Here is a 22,291-nt window from a genome sequence, read left to right as displayed (position 1 = left end):
AGGTGAATATTATGCCAGCAAATCAATTTATGATACTTTTATTTCTTTCCACTAATGATTTCTGCTATACCTCTTATAATTTTATGTCATAAATGTTCACAAAGTTCACTTCATTTAAAAGTGGTTCGTTGTTAGCATAAGCAAATGCATCTCCACTTCAAATAAAATTAGCTAGTTAAAGTAACTTATGTAAAATGAATTAATTTTAAAAATCATCACCTCAAACCAGTGGTTAGACAAAATTATGACCTTATCTATGATGCAGAAAGACATACATATCCATTGGACAGTTTGGGATAAGCTTTCTTCAAGGTTTTTGCTGGGAATCTGCTGTAACTTTAGCACATGATTGTCGCCAGAGGTATAGTGGCAACATTCATTTATGCTGTTTCTCTGGCATTTACAATGAAGTTATGTTGGACAAATAAGATAAATTAGAAACTCGTACCTATGCTTCAGCTAATTTTCCCTACACCTTCAATTTGCGCACCAAATTAAAAAAAAAGATAAATGAGTTACTTTTTTCTGAAAGATTACAAGTATGACAAGCATATTACCTGGGAAATATCCATCACTGAGTCGCAACTAAGAGGCCTTGCTGAGGTTAGGTCATTGGAACCAATCACAGAGGAGATGATTCCATTCTGATCAATCCGGCGAATCATTGTTCCATCGACGAAATATATCAAACCAAATTTGTCAACAGCAATACCTGGAGAAGGAAAACAATAAACAGTACAATACAACTGTCAAAATATGATTTGTGTTCACTCCATATCCATGTTTTCTGTTGATGAAGCTACAAACTTTCAACTATAATGGGGACATCAGGGATCCTCAAAATCATCATGTTTCTATTTGTATTAGTAGCAGTTTAACTTAGTTGATAAATGTCTCACCAAAGCATTTTCTGCAGTGATAGAAAACGCTGAAAATACTCAGCAGGTCATGGAGCATTTGTGGAAAGAGAAATATGGGCTAACATTTTGATTCCTTGATCGTTTACCAGAGATTATGATGAAAGTTTATTGACCTAAAATATTAATTTGGTTTCTCTCTCCCAGATGCTGCCAGACCCACTGAATATTTCCAGCATTTAAAGTATTTTGCTCTGGTCTTCTGCAGTGATCCTTCTACTTCTCTGAGGTATGTGTTCTCACAGAACATATTTATATATGTTGAAGGTTTCCCCATACAAAAATACTTGGAAACCACATAACAAGTAAAAACCAAGAGGATGTTTAAAAAACACATATGTTTTATATCTTATAACTTTAGTATAAAAGTATCTGTTTGAAATTTCTGATATATATAGGTAATGAGAAGGCTCACTCACCACATGTAATTTGCCTCATGACAGTAGCAAGAGTCGAACAGTGTGGTGCAGGAAAAGCACAGCCGGTCAGGCAGCATCCGAGGAGCAGGAGAATTGACATTTCGAGTATAAGCCCTTCATTTGGGGTGGCACGGTGGCTCAGTGGTTAGCACTGCTGCCTCACAGTGCCAGGAACACAGGTTCAATCCCAGCCTCAGGCGACTATATGTGCAGAGTTTGCACATTCTCCCCGTGTCTGCATGGGTTTCCTCTGTGTGCTCCATTTCCTCCCACAATCCAAAGATGTGCAGATTAGGTGAATTGGCCATGCTAAATTGCCCATAGTGTTCAGAGATGTGTAGGTTAGGTGCATTAGTCAGGGGTAAGTATAGGATAATAGGGTAAGGGAATGGGCCTGGGAGGATTATTCTTCAGAGGGTCGATGTGGATTTGTTGGGCCAAAGGGCCTGTTTCCACACTGTAGAGATTCTATGATTCTATAATCAGGGATTCCTGATGAAGGGCCTATGCTCAAAACGTTGACTCTTCTGCTCCGCGGATGTTGCCTGACCGGCTGTGCTTTTCCAGCACCACACTCTTTCACTCAGATCTCTAGCGTCTGCAGTCCTCACTTGTCAATTTAAGTGAATCCCAACACTAAAAATTATGAAATGAAGCCTGTCTGTGTCAATGAATATTGAAAAAATCTGTTCCATTACTTACACAAATGTTTAACATTACCTCAACGGCTATATTTATGTCATTATTGTTAGTTGGTTGCTTTCCACAACTTACAATTATCCCATAATGGTGGTTGGAGGATGGTGTATAAATTCAAAGTTTAATTGACAACTCAAGTTATTTCAAGGATTGCTATCATTGCTGTAGGTTTGTGAGTATATGTTTATTTTCATATGGGCTGATGGGCTTTTAAAGCATTGAATGGACGTTCATGAATGGGCGTGATTGTTTGCTTTAATGAAAGCTGTAATAGATATTCAGATTTTTTTCACGCAGAGGGTGGTGCATTTATGGACTGAGCTGCCAGAGGAAGTAGTGGAGGGTGGTACAATTACAGCATTTAAAAGGCATCTGGATGGATATAAGAATAAGAAGGGTTTAAAGGTATATGGGCCAAGATCTGGCAAATGGGACTGGATTAGGTTAGAATATCTGGGTGGCATGGACGAGTTGGACCGAGGGTCTGTTTCCGTGTTGTATATCTCTATGACAGCAGCAACTCAACCAACGTACTTAATAGCTATGGAAGGCAACAGACCACAGATAGGATTTCAAATGAATACTGGAGATGACATCAGTATGGGTTTAGTCGCAAAATAACAGTGTGACATGTTGGTAGTTAATCACCATATTTATCTTTATAATGCTCAATCCCATTCTTCAACAAATTGTTATTGAGTTCTTCTTTGATGGAATTAGTTGACATTGTATTCATACTTTGCTGTGTGAAGTGAAATAAAAGTCTACTAATTGGTTATCTATCCAGGTTTGTTCCTTTCATATTCTAATTTTGTGAAGAGTTTGATAGTTGGAAAATATCTGTGAGACTCATTATTTTAAAGTAATTTAGATGTTTAGAGCTGAATTGTATGAGGCACCAGTTTCTCTGTGCCTGACACATGCAGGGTAACACTTTAGGATGGTGAGAGGAGAGATCACTAGCTGCACCACAGCCATTTAATTATCAATAAGACAGGGACTCTGCCCCTCAGTGACAGTCCCACCAATCAGAAGCCATCAGCTTGCCTGGACTTCTGGATTTGGTTAAGTGAGGGGTCCTTAGGTACCAAGCTCTGGGCCTCAGCTTGAGAGGAAAGGTGAGGTGGGTGGCAGGCTGGGTCTTGAGAGGCCATGAACACAAAGGAACCAGTGGGACTTAGGAGGGCGACAGTGATGGACCCATGGAGCCAGTTAATGAGAGACTCTCTGCCCACTAACAATCCAACTGCTTAGTGTGGGCCTCTTCATCTGCTGGTGAAAACCTGAGAATGATTGGTGAGGCACTTCAGTGGGTGTTATTTGATGTCACCCTCTCCAATGATAAAATTGCAGTGAGGATAGGGCAAGGGGTGTAGGTTATTTGTTGAATATAAAGAGACTTCACCTTCAAACCCAACGGCGGGGAGTGAAATAAATTCAAGCCTATTTCTTCCAACTTTTTCAAATGATGCTGCCTTTCCATTGCTTACATTCTAGGTTTTCATCAATCTTATTACTGTCTCCTGAACTTTACCAATACTTAAATGTTATTTTTGACTGCACTAAATGATTGCACCAAAATGCATATTATTGATGATCTCCTGGGCATCTGCAAACTTAGTCATTCAGTCTGTGTAAAATTATAAGAAAGTAATCATAGCCACCTTAGTCACCTAATATTAAAAATAAGCTCTATTTGGATAGGAAGCTCTACAGAATTGAGACAAGTGAGAAGTGATCACTTTGAAATATGTAGGATTCCGAAGGGGCTTGATAGGGCAAATGCTGAGTGGATGTTTACCCTCATGGGAAGAGTCTAGGACCAAAGGGTATTGTCTCAGAATAAATGGGCACCAATTTAAGACTGAGATGAAGATGAATTTCTTATTTCAGAGGGTTGTGAGCCTTTGGAATTCCTTGTCACAGAGATGTGTGGGGGGTGAAGAGTTCTTGCGTATATTTAAGGCTGAGATAGATTGATTCTTGATCAGCAGGGGAATCAAGGGCTATGGGGAAAGGGCAGGAAAGTGGATGTGTGGAATATCACATCAGCCATGAACAGGAGCGTCCTGTTCCTATTTCTTATGGTTTTAATGTATATCAATAAGCACATGTATACTGAGCTATCTGCTAATATGTAAAGTATGAGTAGGGTGGCACGGTGGCTCAGTGGTTAGCACTGCTGCCTCACAGCAGCAGGGTCCAGGGTTTGCTTCCAGCCTTGGGTGACTGTGTGTGGAGTTTGCACATTCTCCCCGTGTCTGTGTGGGTTTCCTTCGGGTGTTCCAGTTTCCTCCCACAGTCCAAAGATGTGCAGGTCAGGTGAATTGGTGGAGCTGGAAAAGCACAGCAGTTCAGACAGCATCCGAGGAGCAGTAAAATCGACGTTTCGGGCAAAAGCCTTCATCAGGAATACAGGCAGAGTGCCTGAAGGGTGGAGAGATAAATGAGAGGAGGGTGGGGGTGGGGAGAAAGTAGCATAGAGTACAATAGGTGAGTGAGGCTGGGGATGAAGATGATAGGTCAGGGAGGAAGGTGGGGGAAGGTAGGTAACTTCATATGAAGTGAGCCACATTGGCTGTGCTTTGTACTCTGTGTTGACGATTACTCTTGGAACGATTGCATTACTGCAATCTGAGAAATAAAATAGAATTATAGAATCCCTACAGTGTGGAAGCAGGTCATTTGATCCATTGAGTCCACACTGATCCACCGAACAGCGTCCCACCCACATACAACAACCACCACCAACCACCCCCCCCCCAACCTTATATACCTGTACCCCTGCATTTCCCATGGCTAATCCACATAGCCTGCACATCCCTAGACACTATGGATAATTTAGCATGGCTAACCCACCTGCACATCTTTGGACTGTGAGAGGAAACTGGAGCACCCAGAGGAAACTCTTGCAAACATGGGGAGAATGTGCACACTCCACACAACCAGTCATTCAGGGTAGAATCTTCAGAACTGATGTGCCCTTGCTGGGATTTCTACAGGCTCCATTGTACACTTTTAGTATATTTGCAACCCAAACATAAGAATATCTACTCAGTTTTCAGCTGCCGAAGATAAAGTTGTCGTGATTAATTGGAGAAAGAATTTACCTCTTGGACTGGACAAAGTGGCCTCAGTTGCTTTTCCACCATCACCACATCGAGCTTCATCAAATGGAAGGCATTGATCTCCTGTTCCAGCCACTACCACAGCATTCTTAGTGGCTTCCTTGACTCCAGTAAGGGATTTTACTTTATAGACACGTCTGCTATTGGTATCAGACAGATACAATGATCCCGACACAGCATCCACAGAGAGGTAGTATTTGTGTGCTGGACTGTTACTAAAAGAGAATAAAAGCAATGTTAAGCTTCAGATAAACTTCATTTAAATTATTTTAATTTTTTTTGTAAATTTGAATTTTTTCAATGCTATTTGTGCTAATTGCTGTCCCTTCCAATTAGGGCAGGTTGTGCCCTTTAAATTCTTTTAAACTCATTCTGCACAACTCTAATTAACATCTGGTCTTTTATGTATCTTAACCCACTTTACCTAAGGCACTCCCTTGCTGATTGACCCAGACTAGTATTCCACTCTGTTACCTCTGTTGGTTCTTCAGCCCAATAGCTTTAATCAACCACACCCATACACTGTCTAATATCTTTGACTCTGTTTTTGACGATTAGTTGACAGACATAGTGCACTTGTTCCTCACTCTATGTCTTCTGTGGGTCCTTCAGGTCAAGCCTTACAGTTAATTAGTTTTCTCCAATGAACTTAGAGGGGTTTACATGACAGAAGAAGGCTATTTGGCCCATTGTGCTTGCACCAGTAAACAAAGATCTGACTACACTCATTCCATTTTCCAGCTTTTTGCCGATAGATGTGGAGGCAATGACAATGCAGATGAATATCCAAGTACTACATAAATGTTGTGGGAGTTTCTTACCCAAGTAACTTTTCAGACCATGAGTTTGAGACTTTACCTACCCTGTGGATGAAAAAAACCCTCAACTCTCCTCTTAACATTCTATCTTTTACATTAAGTCTATGCTCCCTGATTATTGACTCCTCTCTCATTGTAAAAGTGCCTTCCTATCCTCCCTATCAATGTTAGTTACCTTTATCAGATTCCATCTCAACCTTTGCTGCTCCAAGGAAAGCAACTTCAGTGCATCCCACTTCTCCTCACAGCAAACCCTCCAGCCTAGCAGCATCATGCTAAATCTTTATACCCTGTGGTGTGCAAATCACATCCTCCAATAATGTAATCAGAACTGTGTGCTGCACTCTAGTCATGACACAACCACCATTCTATAATGTTCCAGCAGAAACCCCTTGCTCTTGTACTTTATGTGTACCTAATAAAGTACAAATATTACAAATGCCTTTTTACCCACCTTAACTACTAGTCTAGTAACTTGTAAGGATCTGTGGATGTGCATGCACTTCAAGGTCTCTCTGCTTTCTATAGTTTTATTATTTATTGCGCAATCCCTTATCTTGTCAGCCCTTCTTACGTGTATTACCTTGTACCTTTACTTTTGTTGACTGAAGCCCAGGTCTTTACTTAATTAATATTTCTGATATCAAAACCCCTTTTCATTTGACACCATATTTTTTGTTCAGTTAATTTTATCAACTATTTCTTCAAAATACTGTCTCGCTATTTATTCTGTTTCTCCTCATTCTGTGTAAAGCGATATTAAAGTCATAAACCCATTTAAAATTAATTTCTTTCTGGGAGTTCTATTTCTAGTTTTGACTGTCACAATCACAACCCACTATCTTTCTGCTTATGCTTTCCCTCTCTTTCATCAACATTGTAAAACATATCTTTTTCCTATTTCTCGCTCATTTCCACCTCTTGATTCTTAAATGTTTTCTCCACTCCCTCCTTAATGTCCTTATTTCACTTTTTGAAATAGTGCATTTGCTCACTTCATCCTCCATGCAATTTCCTCCATCAATCATCAGTTCTATTTCCCAGTCAACTCCATCCCTCCCACTGAACAAACATGTATCATTTAATTGTTTCACCATTCTTCTATCCTTCTAATCCTGCATCACCTTTGTATTTAAAACCATAAGACCATAAGACATAGGAGTGGAAGTAAGGCCATTCGGCCCATCGAGTCCACTCCGCCATTCAATCATGGCTGATGGGCATTTCAACTCCACTTACCCGCATTCTCCCCATAGCCCTTAATTCCTTGTGACATCAAGAATTTATCAATCTCTGCCTTGAAGACATTTAGCGTCCCGGCCTCCACTGCACTCTGCGGCAATGAATTCCACAGGCCCACCACTCTCTGGCTGAAGAAATGTCTCCGCATTTCTGTTCTGAATTTACCCCCTCTAATTCTAAGGCTGTGTCCACGGGTCCTCGTCTCCTCGCCTAACGGAAACAATTTCCTAGCGTCCACCCTTTCCAAACCATGTATTATCTTGTAAGTTTCTATTAGATTTCCCCTTAATCTTCTAAACTCCAATGAATACAATCCCAGGATCCTCAGCCGTTCCTCGTATGTTAGACCTACCATTCCTGGGATCATCCGTGTGAATCTCCGCTGGACACGCTCCAGTGCCAGTATGTCCTGCCTGAGGTGTGGGGACCAAAACTGGACACAGTACTCCAAATGGGACCAAACCAGAGCTTTATAAAGGCTCAGTAGCACAACGGTGCTTTTATATTCCAACCCTCTTGAGATAAATGACAACATTGCATTCGCTTTCTTAATCACGGACTCAACCTACATGTTTACCTTTAGAGAATCCTCAACTAGGACTCCCAGATCCCTCTGTACTTTGGCTTTATGAATTTTCTCACCATTTAGAAAGTAGTCCATGCTTGTATTCTTTTTTCCAAAGTGCAAGACCTCGCATTTGCTCACATTGAATTCCATCAGCCATTTCCTGGACCACTCTCCCAAACTGTCTAGATCCTTCTGCAGCCTCCCCACTTCCTCAGTATTACCTGCCTGTCCACCTAACTTTGTATCATCGGCAAACTTCACTAGAATGCCTCCAGTCCCTTCATCCAGATCAATAATATATAACGTGAACAGCTGCGGCCCCAACACTGAACCATACGGGACACCGCTTGTCACCAGCTGCCATTCCAAAAAAGAACCTTTTATCCCAACTCTCTGCCTTCTGAGAGACAGTCAATCCTCAATCCATAACAGTAGCTCACCTCGAACACCATGGGCCCTCACCTTGCTCAGCAGCCTCCCATGTGGCACCTTATCAAAGGCCTTTTGGAAATCTAGATAAACCACATCCACTGGGTTTCCCTGGTCTAATCTATTTGTCACCTCTTCAAAGAATTCCAACAGGTTTGTCAGGCACGACCTCCCCTTACTAAATCCATGTTAACTTGTTCTAATCCGACCCTGCTCTTCCAAGAATTTAGAAACCTCATCCTTAATGATGGATTCTAGAATTTTACCAACAATTGAGGTTAGGCTAATCGGCCTATAATTTTCCATCTTTTGTCTTGATCCTTTCTTGAACAAGGGGGTTACAACAGCGATCTTTCAATCATCCGGGACTTTCCCTGACTCCAGTGACTTTTGAAAGATCTCAACCAACGCCTCCACTATTTCCCCAGCCACCTCCCTCAGAACTCTAGGATGTAGCCCATTGGGGCCAGGAGATTTATCAATATTAAGACCTTTTAGCTTTTCTAGCACTTTCTCTTTTGTAATGGCAACCATACTCAACTCAGCCCCCTGACTCCCTTTAATTGTTGGGATATTACTCATGTCTTCCACTGTGAAGACTGACGCAAAGTACTTATTAAGTTCTCCAGCTATTTCCTTATCTCTCATCACTAGGCTTCCAGCATCAGTTTGAAGTGGCCCAACATCTACTTTTGCCTGTCGTTTGTTTCTTATGTATTGAAAGAAACTTTTACTGTCATTTCTAATAGTACTGGCTAGCCTACCTTCATATTTGATCCTCTCCTTGTTATCCTCTATTTGTTTTTGTAGCCTTCCCAATCTTCTGATTTCCCAGTGCTCTTGGTCACTTTATAGGATCTCTCTTTTTCTTTAATACATTTCCTATCATTTCTTAATACATTTCCTAATACATTTCTCTATCATCTAAGCCTCAACCTCACCATAACATTGCTCTGTGATTCCATTGCACTCTGCCCTGTTCTACCATCCCCATTATCTTATTTTTACCCATGCAAAAGTGAGGACTGCAGATGCTGGTGATCAGATTAGAGTGGTGCTGGAAAAACACAGCACGTCAGGCAGTATCCGAGGAGCAGGATGATTTACCCATCATTCTTCTAATCTGATTTCTGTCCAAGATCAATGATTCTCCATTCTAATCCTTTGGCCTGAAAATTGCACAGCGTTACTTTCTTGCAATCGTGTGAATAGTAACCATATTTTAAATATGATATGTGCAATTCATTCAATTGCCCGGGTAGACAACCCATTATGCTTCTAGTTACATTGATACCTAAGTGCACTGTGACGCAAGTATCCACTGTCAAGTTGTATCACATTTCAGTTGTCACAGGTTCAACCTGCTTGGAATCATACACAATAGGTGTTAAACAGATTTTAATGTCTTGGATTTTCTTTCCTTTTTTTAAAGAATAGAGTCTTTAACTTAGGAAAATTAAATAATTGATTTGATACTCATTTTTCAAGTCATTGAGTCAGCTAGATTACTTTCCCAGGCCTAGTTTCTTTCACTGGTGAGGGTCTCTTACAATACCTGATCCTGTCCTCATGGTTTCTTTCAAACCTCAAGTATATATTTGGATCATGCCTAAGCCTTTGTACTGCCTTATTTTTTTCAAAATATGTTGTGATTTTGTTTTATTTGTGACACTCAATGGTATTGTCATTGTTGCTATATCCTTGCTACTGCCTATATATCTGAAGCCAGTAGTCAGAACTTGGTTCTGAGGAAGGGACACCAGACCAGAAATGTTAACTCTGATTTCACTTCACAGATGCTGCCAGACCTACTGAGCTTTTTCAGCAATTTCTGCTTATGTTTCTGAATTCCAACATCTGTTGTTCTTTCAGTTTTTAAACTGTATAATCCGTCTTGCTGATTTACTTTAGCAACGAGTCACACATAACAAATGGCATTTCTAATTAGTAAATAAAAATAGTTATACTGTTACTGAACACTGGATCTTAATATTCAAGTTATTTGTATAGTGTATGCATGTTTACTTTTTATGCATATATTGGGAAAAAAAGACTAAAAGTTGAGTATGCACGTGCTTTTTAAAAATCATTCTGAGCATTACGTTCATGGTTAATGAGTGGTAATAGATTATTGTAAAACACGTGAGGTACATTGGCCTGTACTTTGTGAGTGGATAAAAGGCATTTTCTACTAAATTAGTGCTTGTGGCTTAACAGACATTGGTGTAACCATATTTGTAGATGGTCACCACAGTTATGTCCATGTATTGACACCAAAATTAGAAATCTCAAATCCATCTAATGAAGACAGGGAATTGACAGTTCTCCTGGCCATTTGCTAGCAGAAGGTGACTGATCTTAATGAATGAGGCACAGCATTTCATTGTATTAAATAAGGGAGAATCGTAAATTGCATACTAACATTTAAATCATGATATTTTCTGTAACAATATCTGACACAATAAAATGTATCAATCAAATTTTATTTCTGAGATTGAGCTCACTTGTTTCCATTCATTTGAAATCACTGTGCAATAACCCCAGGGCTCTCTCACCAGACTTCCCAAGAATATTAAACTTACTCGTGTAATTTGTGATTTTTATCTTTGATGCTATCTTGCTGCTTTCATATGAAGATAAAGTAAAATCTTAACTTTCAACAATGTACCTTCAACAATTTATCTCATCAGACTCAAATACAACTGAGCTCACTCCCCAAACACTGCTGGATGATGACCGTGAGAGAATAACAATGGTATCATTAATTGGACTCCCCATTTTTGCACTATTTCATTTGCTTCTCTCGAGACTATTTTATCTTTATATCGGAATTCCTTGACCTTCAAAGATATCAAGGTCATTACTATTTCATATGAAATGCTCTATTTATATTCATTTTGCAACAATACTCCAAATGATTGATGTGCACAACAATATTATCTTATTTTCTGTCTTAACCAGAGAGCAGTTCCACTCTCTCTATCACCATCACAGTATAATAAATGCAACAAATATTCACAGACCAGACTGCTACTTTGAGTGTTCTTGCAAACCAAATAACCCTATTATCTAACAAAGTTAAGTCATACATATAATTCCCTTACCTGTGCCTGAAATCTTTATTTCTGACAGAAGATAGGTATAGAAGAGATAGAAAAATGATTCAGTATTAGTTTTTTCCAGAAAATTGTAAATATCAAGAAGAATATTGAAAGCAAAGATGGATTGAAATAGATCAAATCACAAGGTTAAACAAAACTTTTCAGAATGCAAAGTGGAAATGATTGAAAATCAAAGCTTTTAGTTTTTCAACAACCTTCATCAATTTTGATACCATTTATTTGACAAGAAGAATATTTTGTTCTAAAAACCAATTAACTCCGGTACCAGAAAATCACTTTTCTATTCCATTATGTAATTCTCTGCTAAATCTCTCTCCCAAAAATACTGCTTTAGTAAGAACATACTTTTGTAGCTATTGAAGTTAGAAGAGGCAGGCCTTGATTACTACCAATAATATTCTGATACAAGTGTCAAAGATTCTTCCAAACTATCTGAAATATCTATTTGGGTCAATATTTGGACAGAACATAGAGATATTACGTAATTGAGTAATTGTTCAGTCCTGCAGCTTGCTCCACTCTTAATGGCTGTTCTGTACCTCAAAACTATTTATCTGCCTATGCTTCATATCCAGTCAAAGCTTTCCCTAACAAAAATGAGTATGGATGTTTCTTAGACTGATTTTTGACGTGGTTGCTATAATGTGTATGTTCACTAGGGAGTAAATATTAGTTACTGTCTAATTTGGTTACCCTTTCTCACTGGTTATTTGACATATTATTTTACCAACGGTACAAAAATCTATTCATCACTGGACTACAGTGTCCCTTATTTCACAATATTGTGGTCAGGTGTTCCAGAATTAAGATTAAAAATGGTAAGTAACATTCACATTGAACAAGTGCCAAAAACAACTATCTCCAACAAGGCCAAGATGAAACACTTCCTGTTTGAGATCAATCACACTGACATGCTGAACCCTGCTTCAAACACTGATCTGACACCTGACTGGACAGGCCACATAGATGCTGTAAGCAGGCTCAGAGGTAGACACGGAGTCCATCTCTGTAACCAGAACCTTTTACTAAACTGAGTGCACTATAAACATAGTAGAGAGGGGCATTTGCACATCCATCTTACAGTAAGACCTCCTAAACACTGGCCATTAAATGATCTGAAATCACTGCTCGTGATCTGATCAATTATCCTATCGATAGTTGCTTCCTTTAGACTACACCTCCCACCAAATAGTCATCTGTCTCTGAATATTTACATCTTTTCATCATTACTTGTGTTCCTAAATGTTTATGCTACTCTTTATTAAGCCATGTACCATTGCCCTCACCACCAAGTTTCCTCTGACAGATTTCAATGCTGACCATGTTCTCGGACCTCTGGGAGGACCGGTAGGATAGCATGATGTCCTGCTTGGAACAGAGAAGACCATTGTCCACTTCATTTCTTGGCAGAACACGCCCAGGTGCTTGTGCTGTTTTGGTGAAATTTCTGTCATATTTTCTAGGTTGTCACTTGGCTGAATCTGGTTGGACAACCTCCAGTCCAACTTGTGCATGGCATGGCTACAGGATAATGTGTCTGATGAGGCTGGCTTGGGTCATTTCCCATATCCTTGGTGGTGTATCATGTGTTGTTTCCATAATAGGATTGAACTGTAGAACACACTGCTGCAGGATCTGTGGGTGTCATCGAATAGTTTTTATCTCACTCTCCAGTGTGGTTTTTGCCCAGCTATGTTAAGGGTGGTTTCTCCCACTCCTTATGTCTCAACATCCTGAGGAGATACACAGTCCGTGCTTGCCTGAGACTTGGTCTCCTGGGTAGACTCTTTGTTGTTCTCTCCCAGAGTTGACCATAGGGAGAATCCTACTTTTGATTGATGTACGGACTTTGCAGAGATTCTGTCAGACCCTTCCCTGGGCTCATGGTTCGTACTGAGTATAGTCTTCACTGTGCAATGTGTTTCAATCTTTCAACTGCTGTATGGTATTCTTAGTTGAATTTCACAGTTGCTTGGTCCTCCAAGGCTTCAGTCATCTTTGTTCTTGGCTTTCCCACTGGTAGTCTGGTTCTGCTCCTGTCAATGCATCAGAGGTTATGGCTACATCCTTTCTCATTATAGACTGAGTGATTCTGTGGTTCTCTGGAAGAGTTTGTTGCTGCATTGTGTGGTGTATTTCCATGACATCTCGGAGAATCCCTCTCCTCGTACTCCTTAAAGCGCAGTGCCAGATCCAGATTCCCCTGCTCTGGCTAGTTGTCATAGTAAATGGTACCCATTTGGTATGTTTGTCTAACTGTTTCCAAAAGGGTGGCATATGGCCTTGGAAATATTCATGTGGCTGCCAGTGTGGAATATCACCAGTAGAGGCTGCTTCATGGTGGTCTGGACAGGTGGTGTTTCCCCTTTTACCAATGAGTAAGCAAAGCCAGACAGGCTTCCTCGCTCAGTAAATACTACTGTTGAAATCACTGATAGCATCTGTGGAATCTCTTAGACCCTTGTACCGGAGTTTCTCAGTTGTGTGGTCCAAGTCCTTCACTCAGATTCCCACCGGGCCATGAAGGCAGTTTGTGGAGGGATGGAGGACTTCTGATCTTAACCACTACACTGAAGAGAAAAGAGAACCTTCTGCATTGAGCTTAAATGTTGTTTTGTGTTTGTTGACATGGAATTCTACACTCTCCAAATCAACTGTCATCTAGCCACCTCTCCTAGGAAACGTATTTCAAATAGCAGGGAGATTGCTAATGGATCTGTCTGGCTTGGGTATGGATTTGGATGCAGATGCTGTTTTCTGGAGCAAGTTGCTTCAAAATGGTTTCTCTTTCTGCAGCCATGCCAGTCCTCTTTGGCTGCAGGACATATTTTGTGCCACAATAGGTATTGGTGGTGATGTCATCCTCTTCTGCCTGGCCTCTCTGCTATCTGCTATGTTGCAACTCTTGCAATTGATGAACTGTATTGACTCTAAGTGAAGACTCCTATTCCTTTGTAATGAGGTGCCTGATATGTTTTCTCAGCTTCTAGTCTCTGGTTAGTTGCACTCATTTTGACAATGTAGAGTGTTCTCTGGATGGCAGAATGTCTGACAGGCTCTCATCATGCAATCCCACAATGATTTGATCTTACTACTCTCTCAAGGAACCATCATTGCAGTTGTGTGCAAGCAGGTACAAATATTTCCAAGTGAGTCTATGCTCTTTTCTGGATCCTGGCACATCTATTGAACTAAATCAAACATAACATTCTACCTAATGTCAAAGTACTCATCAAAAGCCTTCAGCAGATAGTCATTTGTTATCAAGTCCTCAGTGATCCCTTGCCTAGTCAGTACATCATCAGTGCAGCAGTCTATAAGAACATGCTGGTCTGTTCTCTCGTGGTTTGTATGAGAGAGCCAAGCAAACTCTGATTTGAGCCCTGTGTAGTGCAACCTAGGTTTGGATTTTTCATGTAGATTAGTGACTTAGGTTCCCAACATTCACTATGCAGTCCTCAGATTCCATGCAATATAATTTCAATTTCTTGGTGGAAAAATAAATCCTCAGTAATAAAAGGCTCCAACATACACACTATTGCATCTGCTGAGGAAAAAAAATATTCTGACGTGTGAAATAAAATCTTGAAATCCTACTGGCTGGCGTCAGTAAACCAGAGACCACATCAAATGAATAATGTGTTACCAGAACTTCTAAAAACTGTCATTCACTCTCAGATGAATGGAATATTAATGAAAACCAATAGAACTTGAAGCTTGAGCCACAAATATATAATGGCCACAGTTGTCCAAAAATAGGGAAAGAAACAACAGAAGGTATTCATTCGAATTTTAAAGCAGAGTTTCAGTAAATCAATGGAAGGTAGCAGGTGGTTAAAGTTTTTTCAAGTGACAACAACAATTTTGCTTTCAATCAGCTAAAACGCTCACTCAGTTTAAATCACAGTACAAAAAAAGTACAGGCTTACTGAATACTTTGCAACTTTTCTTGTTGCATTATGGTCCTATTTCCATTGGCAAAATACTGTAACACATCTGAACAAGTACAAAATACTGATCAATTTAGAGTTAACGTATCTTTTCAGGACAGATCCCTATGATGAAACATTTAATTAAAAATACATCTACCTCACAACATGGCTCCTTATAGTGACATTTAGAATCAGAATTAGAATCCCCACAGTGTGGAAACCCTTCGGCCCAACAAGTCCACACCGACCCTCTGAAGAGTTACCCACCCAGACCCATTCTCCTACCCTCTATTTACCCCTGACTAATGCACCCAGCCGACACATCCCTGAACACGATGGACAATTTAGTATGGCCAATTCACCTAATGTGCACATCTTTGGATTGATAGATTTAGATAAAGATGTACATCTGTGGGATGAAACCAGAGCACCCGGAGAATGTGCAAACTCCACACAGACAGTCACCTGAGGCTGGAATTGAACTCAGGTCCCTGGTGCTGTGAGGCAGCAGTGCTAACCACTGAGCCACCATGCCCCCCTGTGTGAAAAATGATACAGTTACCTTTCAGACTGATTCTGAATCCTAAGAGGCTTTCCATTTTCTTCCACAAACCTTCAAACCTGACATGCTGTTAATCACCTTCCAAAACCCAAAACCACCAATCGAAAATGATGTGTGGGAGGAAACACTATTTAATCCCCAGTTCAAAATGGGTAACCTGGCCTTGTTAGGTGTGTGTGTGTGCACTTTGCACATTGTGTATTCCTTAACTGCAAAAGGGCAGAGGCAAATGGTTCTTGGGTGAAAATGCAGGGGAAAATGATTTCCTCCAAAATAAAATCAAAATGTGGCTATTTGTGCACCAAAATGTCCCCCCACACACAAATGAAAACTTGGTTGCTGGTAACAAATTTCCACTTACTGTTTGTTAGTTAATAATGGAAAGCTTGATAAATATTTTTCTTAATGTTACATGGAAGAAATTGGGCAAGCATAAAGGATAGATGAAAATAATGCATTAAAAACAGAATAATATGCTCTAAAGAAAGAATTTTCTATTTTTGGTAACACAGGTAACATATATATACCTTGTTCGAAAAAAAACACAGCCACCAAAGCACTTTTCTTCAGGTAACAAAATATACCTTGTTCCAAAAACAAAGTAGCCACCAGAGCACATGACCTTCTTTTCCCTTGTTCATGAGCAAAACCCTCTAACTTTTTCTCTGCTCTTAATTGTCCAGCTCACCTAATATTGGAGCTAAAAATTAATATCATCCATCATTCTATAATGCTGTATATTATTTGACCCAAATACCATACTTACCAGGATATAGATCCCTTAATTTTAGGAACACTTCTGTGACTGAATAATACTGCATAACTTAAATGAGTTAAATCAGTGTTTGAAGTTATCATACCTTAACTCCAGTATATTAATGACATTGCCTGAGGGGAAGATCCTACGAACATAATTAAAATCACCAACATAAATGCTTCCATCGGATCCACATGTCAGCGCAACTGGTGCAAGGAGCTTGTTCCCAGTCGCAAGGCCATTGCAGCTTGGACAGGAAATGCTACGTCTTCGCCCATTTCCGATAATGCTTCCAATGACAGGTGGCTGCTGGGATATAAAATTATTTTCTCCATTTCCTTTGTGCAAGATACCTGCAAAAAAATTGTTGTTAATATTTGAAATTTATTGTACGAAACAGCAAATACAGCTACAATAGCAGTATTGCATGCATTTAACTAACAGCAAATCTTTTTAACAATCTGTCATGTTATCATAGCACCAAGCTCTAATTAGTGGTTTTGTATGTTTTTTATTCATTGCTTTCTTTGTGAATATCTATAATTATTGGTGATGTCTAAACTAGAAACTTTTGACGAACAATGTTAGAGATATTAATATACAGAGAAAAATACCAAAAATCACTGAAAGAGAAAATTCTAGTTCTAATTCTACACTTAACATTTGAAAACAAAAGAATGGTAACTTTCATAGGTACCCACAGTTAAACACTGAACTATCTTTTTTCTTCCATTTGCTTTGATCTTTTCAGGCTTGTCAATTCTGATTTTACTGGAGTTACAAGATTGAGATATTTTCAGGGACATAGATAAAAGAAAATCAAGGCTACAGGTGATATTTTACAATACTTGGAGCTTAATCAAGTTCAATTTCTCCCCCCAAATTTTTCATATTCAATCAAAATCAACCAGCCTCTGCCTGCCCTGTAACAATTCTGTGATTCTGATTCTTATTTGGTACATTGCTCTGCTGAATAACTGCAATATTGACAGAAAAGAACTGTTTATCTCTGTTAGGAATGATAAAAACTTCAAAACAAAGGGAACCAAGGATTAGAATGTGTACATTTATCTTTTATGGAATTCCAAACCTTTTAACCACTTTCAACAATTCACATATGAGAACAAAATCAATTTTGATGAGTTAAACTTTAAATTGTGACAGATTTACACGTTTCTTTGGGGTAGTCTGGAATTCAGGACCCATTGATTTCCAGTGCAATCCACTGATTTTGATGAGGTTCTTAGCTTGGATTTTACAATTGAGTGTGTGTGGCTCCTTTAAATTTTATTTTGGTGAGCTTCCAGTGGTATTCACATTTGCCCTACGCCTTCTGCTTTCTGTAAATGAAAGGGAAAATGAGTGGGCCATATCCAGCAACCGTTCTTTTCCGCCTTGTTCTTGAATCAATTCATTTATGGAAAAATCATTTTGGAAGTCCCTGCATGCAGGGCACAAGGGACTTACTGTGTTACACTATCCTCCTCAACTGGCTGTGCAGTTTCCTTAAACGGAGGGAGCAGGTCAAGGAAGTTAGGGATTATCGGTCAGGCCGAGCAGGCTTCCATCGATTGTGGCCTGCCCCATTCCTCCATTAGCAACCCACTGATCAGAAACTTGCTGGTCTGCAATAATATTGTGCTGAGGCCTGCCTTAATTGTTTTGAAATGGGAATTTTGTCCTCATTTACAAGAATGTTCTGCCTAAAAATCTGCCAGCCAAGTATCAGTAGCATCAGATGCAGGGAGTAGCCACTTCTGGGATTATAAGTAGTCCAGGAAGAAAAGCAATAGGGGTTTCCCAAATTTAGGGAAGTCAGGGATTATTAGTTGGGCCTAGCAGGCTCCCACTGATTGTGGGGAAGGATGTCGGAGTGTTTGGTTTTAGAAGCCCGGGTGGGAAGGAGCCCTAAAGTGGCAATAAAATATGATCTGTGCACAGGGATCTGTCCAAAATGGGCACAGGGAACTCCATCATTTGAAGTAACCACCCTTCTGTCAGCGAGCAGCTCCCACAATGAAACCAGCCAGGCTGCTTGCTTTACCTTGATTTTCCCAACATGGGGAAAAGCTGCGAAGGAAATGGAATGAGGTCCTTAAGTGATCAGTTAAGGACTTAAAGAGGCTTAAGGACTGAATGACACCTCACCAAACCACGACAGTATGGCAGATAGATCAGGGGTGAATGGGAAGGCAGTGCTGAAACTAACTCCCACTCCCCCAGTTTTGTTTCTGGCTGGTGAGGATAGGTGGAGGGAAAGTTAAAATACATCCCTATATTTCAAATGTGGACATTCTACATTTTAAAAATCTGTTGTTTTGATTAGCAAAATGGCTAAAGTGTGTATTCTTATGTTACTGCAGTGAATGCTGCATTGTTGACTTACTACTTCGAATGTTGAGGGCATGGTGTTTGTCTAAAGTCCATCCACCCAGGTTAGATGCATCTAACTCATAGCCTTGTAAAACAGCAGTACGTTTCTCCCAGAGTATCAGGTCTGGACATGATTCATATTCATAGCCCACAGACACTGCAAGGATACAATTGAAATAGGTTAAACTGATGCACAAAATATTATGGAAAGAACTATCTATTTAAAATCAAGTTCCTTTTTAAGATAGCCTCATTTAAACATCATCAAAATACATTGAAAATGAGGTCACATGTGGCACTGAACTAATATGAATATGATCCTTTATCTTGGGAGATCCAAATCTGAATCTGGCTCAGATACAAGGAAAAAAGTCGCCTCTCACAAATGCTTGTAAAATAACACACTTGGAGTAAGATTTAGCAATTGTATTCAAGAAACCAGTGGCTTATGTGTCTGCATAATAATAATCAAATGTGCCTTTGAAAGAGACAGAACTTGTAAAGTACTGTTAGTACAATTATAGTTGATAATGCCGACACATCATATCACTGAAGAAATGTTAATTTCCAATCTCCCCATTCCCCACCAACGACACTGGGTTGAGGCAGGTGGACAGTAGACATATTAAAAAGTTCAGATCCATTCCCAAGCCTCCTATTTCATTTTAATGAAAACATGTCTGAGAATGGTGGGTAACGGTTTCATGTGAAGCAGATCAGTCAGTAAGATCTTGTAAGGAGTTACGTGCCTTCAATGGACGGATTTTCATTTTTAACCCATGGAAATTGGCCTTCCTCATGTGTCAAGGAAGATTGGATCCATGAATTCTTGCACATTTGCCTCTTATCTGGATCATAAGGTTGATAATACCTTTACTATTGAAAAGAAAGCCAATTTATTTTCCCTCACCAGAATACGTAAGCTATAGCCTTTAACCAGTAATGAAGGGTGGATTCTTACCAGGCTCCGAGCGATATGGGCTATGGCAAGATGAGCTGTAGAATTGGGTGAGCTCATCTTACTGAAATTTCCCCACTTTGTTCAGTTGGACATGTTGAGATTCTCATTAGAGAATAGTGAGTTCCCAATTGATGACCTTTATTGCTTATTGCTTTATTGTTAAATGGCTTCTTAATAGTCCAACTTACTGCAGGTTGTGATCTTAACAAACTCACCATTACAAACTAGATGTCGAGAAAACACAACATGAAAATTAGCATGGGTTCTTGGTGGATTTAACTTGCAACTTGCTCCAAAAGGCCTCCATGTTATACAACAGGCAGCTTCTTGGGCATGCTCCATGAGGACCAGCCACATACATCCCACATTGGCAATGGACATGTGCAAACCTCTAAGAACCCTCAGAACATATCTCCGAACTTACAGGACATTTCTGCACTTCAGTCTCACCTCAGGCTGCACCAGAAACTATCATTGTCGTGCTGCTGTCAGGGCATGGTGTGTTCAGGGTAATGCACCAAACTCATTGACTGGCTGCCTCTCCAGGCTCTTCACTTGTTGTCAAAGCTTTCATTCACTCTAAGCCTACTTGGATGTTCACAGCATTCCTGACTTGTCTTGCCTGTTTTGCTCTTTGCCCCTTCAGCCTGAAATATCAGGTTCATATTACTGTTGTCTACCTGTGCCATTGAGCTCAGACGCAAAGCCAGGAATCTTGTTGTGGTTCTTAGTGGTCCTCAGTCCAGTCAAGGGGGATAGTCTTCGCTTAGTGGATCCAAGTGCAGTACATCATTCCAGGCCCTGTTTGAATTAGGGTCCTCTGCTCACAAGGGATGATACCAGCCCTGACACCCTTACCATCCAACAGTTGTGGCATCACCCTGCCAGCTCTAATATTCCTCTTCTCTGATATCCCCCCAACCTAATCTGAGCATTCCAACCTTACCAGGCACCCAATCCACCTGGTACCCTACTAGGCACTCTATTCCTATGACCCTAACCCCACACTTACCCTTTCACAGCAGATGTCTAAATGTCTGGTTGGAAATTTAAATCACAGAGTGTAGCAAACTGATTGCTGTAAAAGGGGATGTGGTTTGACTTCCTCCGACTCTCCTAGACAAGGGGAGCTGTGTTGATTTCCTCTGTGTTCTACCTTTCTGTAGGAGCTAGAATTGAAATTCCTGGCTAGAAATGTGGAGCTTTGCATCCACCTTGAAAATTATGATTGAAGTTGCAATGTGACTGTGCTGTCACTTCTCAAAATATCCTGGCCAATGATTTTGGAATCATTGGATACAGTCTTATAGAGTCAAACAGCATGGAATCAGACCCTTCGGTTCAACCAGCCTATGCCGAACATAATTCCAAACTAAACTAGTTCCACCTGCCTGCTCTTGGCCCATATCTCTCCAAACATTTCTTATTCATGTACTTGTCTCAATTCCTTTTAAACATTGTAACTGTACCTGTATCTACCACTTCCTCTGAAGTTCATTCTACACATAATTCACTCTTTGTAGAAAGAAAAGGTTCCTCATGTCTTTTTTAAACCTTTCTCTTCTCACCTTGAAAATATGCCCCCGAGTCTTGAAATCCCTCACCCTAGGGAAAAGACACCTGCCATTCAGCTTACCTGTACCCCTCATTATTTTATAAACCTCTAGAAGGTCACCTCTCAAACTCCTCTGCTCTAGTGAAAAATGTCCCAGCCTATCTAGCCTCTCCTTTTAACTCAAATCCTCCATTGCTGGCAACATCCTGGTAAATCTCTTCTGAATCCATTCCAGCTTAATAATATCCTTCCTATAACAGGGAGACCAGATATGGACCTCCAGAAGAGGTCTCACCAATGTCCCAACTCCTATACTCAAAGATGTGAGCAATGAGTAATGAATAATTCTTGGCTGTTTCAGTGGTTTCTCACTAGGTTGCAACTTATATCAGTGGTGTATATCCATACTAAAATTGGTTGCTTGTTTTCAGGCCAATGAAATGGTAACTAAATTTACCTTACAAACATCATAACTTGTTGCTAAGTTAGACTTCTACTGAAAATCTGGGACAAATACATATAATTCAGCTTTGGATGATTTAACTTCACGACAATTCTGAATTGATTGAATGCTGAAGATGATGCTTGCTGTCATTCCACCAGCTGCATGAAGGTGCAATTATTAAAATTGCAGAGGCAACATGAGAGCCGAGAAAAATAATAAGACTTGATTTAAGTAATCAACATTCAAAAAAGTGACAGTGAATAAGAAATTACAATCAGAGGGTTTCATTCCAATACCATTGTCTAGTAAAACTGTCGAGATGAACATATTTTCAATAGAACCACCATCAAGTATGTTAGCTACT

The 22,291-nt window shown here is 39.9% G+C and overlaps 1 protein-coding gene across 13 annotated transcripts in view; it reads right to left on the bottom strand.

Moving 5' to 3' along the window:
- tenm4 (teneurin transmembrane protein 4) overlaps positions 1-22,291 on the bottom strand; it is a 2,250,110-nt gene that overhangs the window by 61,799 nt on the left and 2,166,020 nt on the right. For 10 of the 13 annotated variants that reach the window (XM_087988070.1, XM_087988076.1, XM_087988078.1 and 7 more), the window contains 5 exons: positions 18,980-19,123; positions 16,697-16,946; positions 11,325-11,345; positions 5,146-5,378; positions 558-712 (listed from right to left, as the gene is read on the bottom strand). In XM_087988070.1, coding sequence (XP_087844196.1) covers positions 558-712; positions 5,146-5,378; positions 11,325-11,345; positions 16,697-16,946; positions 18,980-19,123 — 803 coding nt within the window. The remainder of the gene's footprint in view (positions 1-557; positions 713-5,145; positions 5,379-11,324; positions 11,346-16,696; positions 16,947-18,979; positions 19,124-22,291) is intronic. The other 3 variants (XM_087988077.1, XM_087988080.1, XM_087988082.1) reach the window with 1 other exon arrangement.

This window comes from Chiloscyllium plagiosum, unplaced genomic scaffold (genome assembly GCF_037043375.1).
Source record: "Chiloscyllium plagiosum isolate Xiang-an unplaced genomic scaffold, Cpla_swu_hap1 HiC_scaffold_6, whole genome shotgun sequence".
NCBI classification, from domain to species: Eukaryota; Metazoa; Chordata; class Chondrichthyes; order Orectolobiformes; family Hemiscylliidae; genus Chiloscyllium; species Chiloscyllium plagiosum.
The sequence above is the reverse complement of the archived record's forward strand: the minus strand, read 5'-3'. Positions and strand labels throughout refer to the sequence as shown.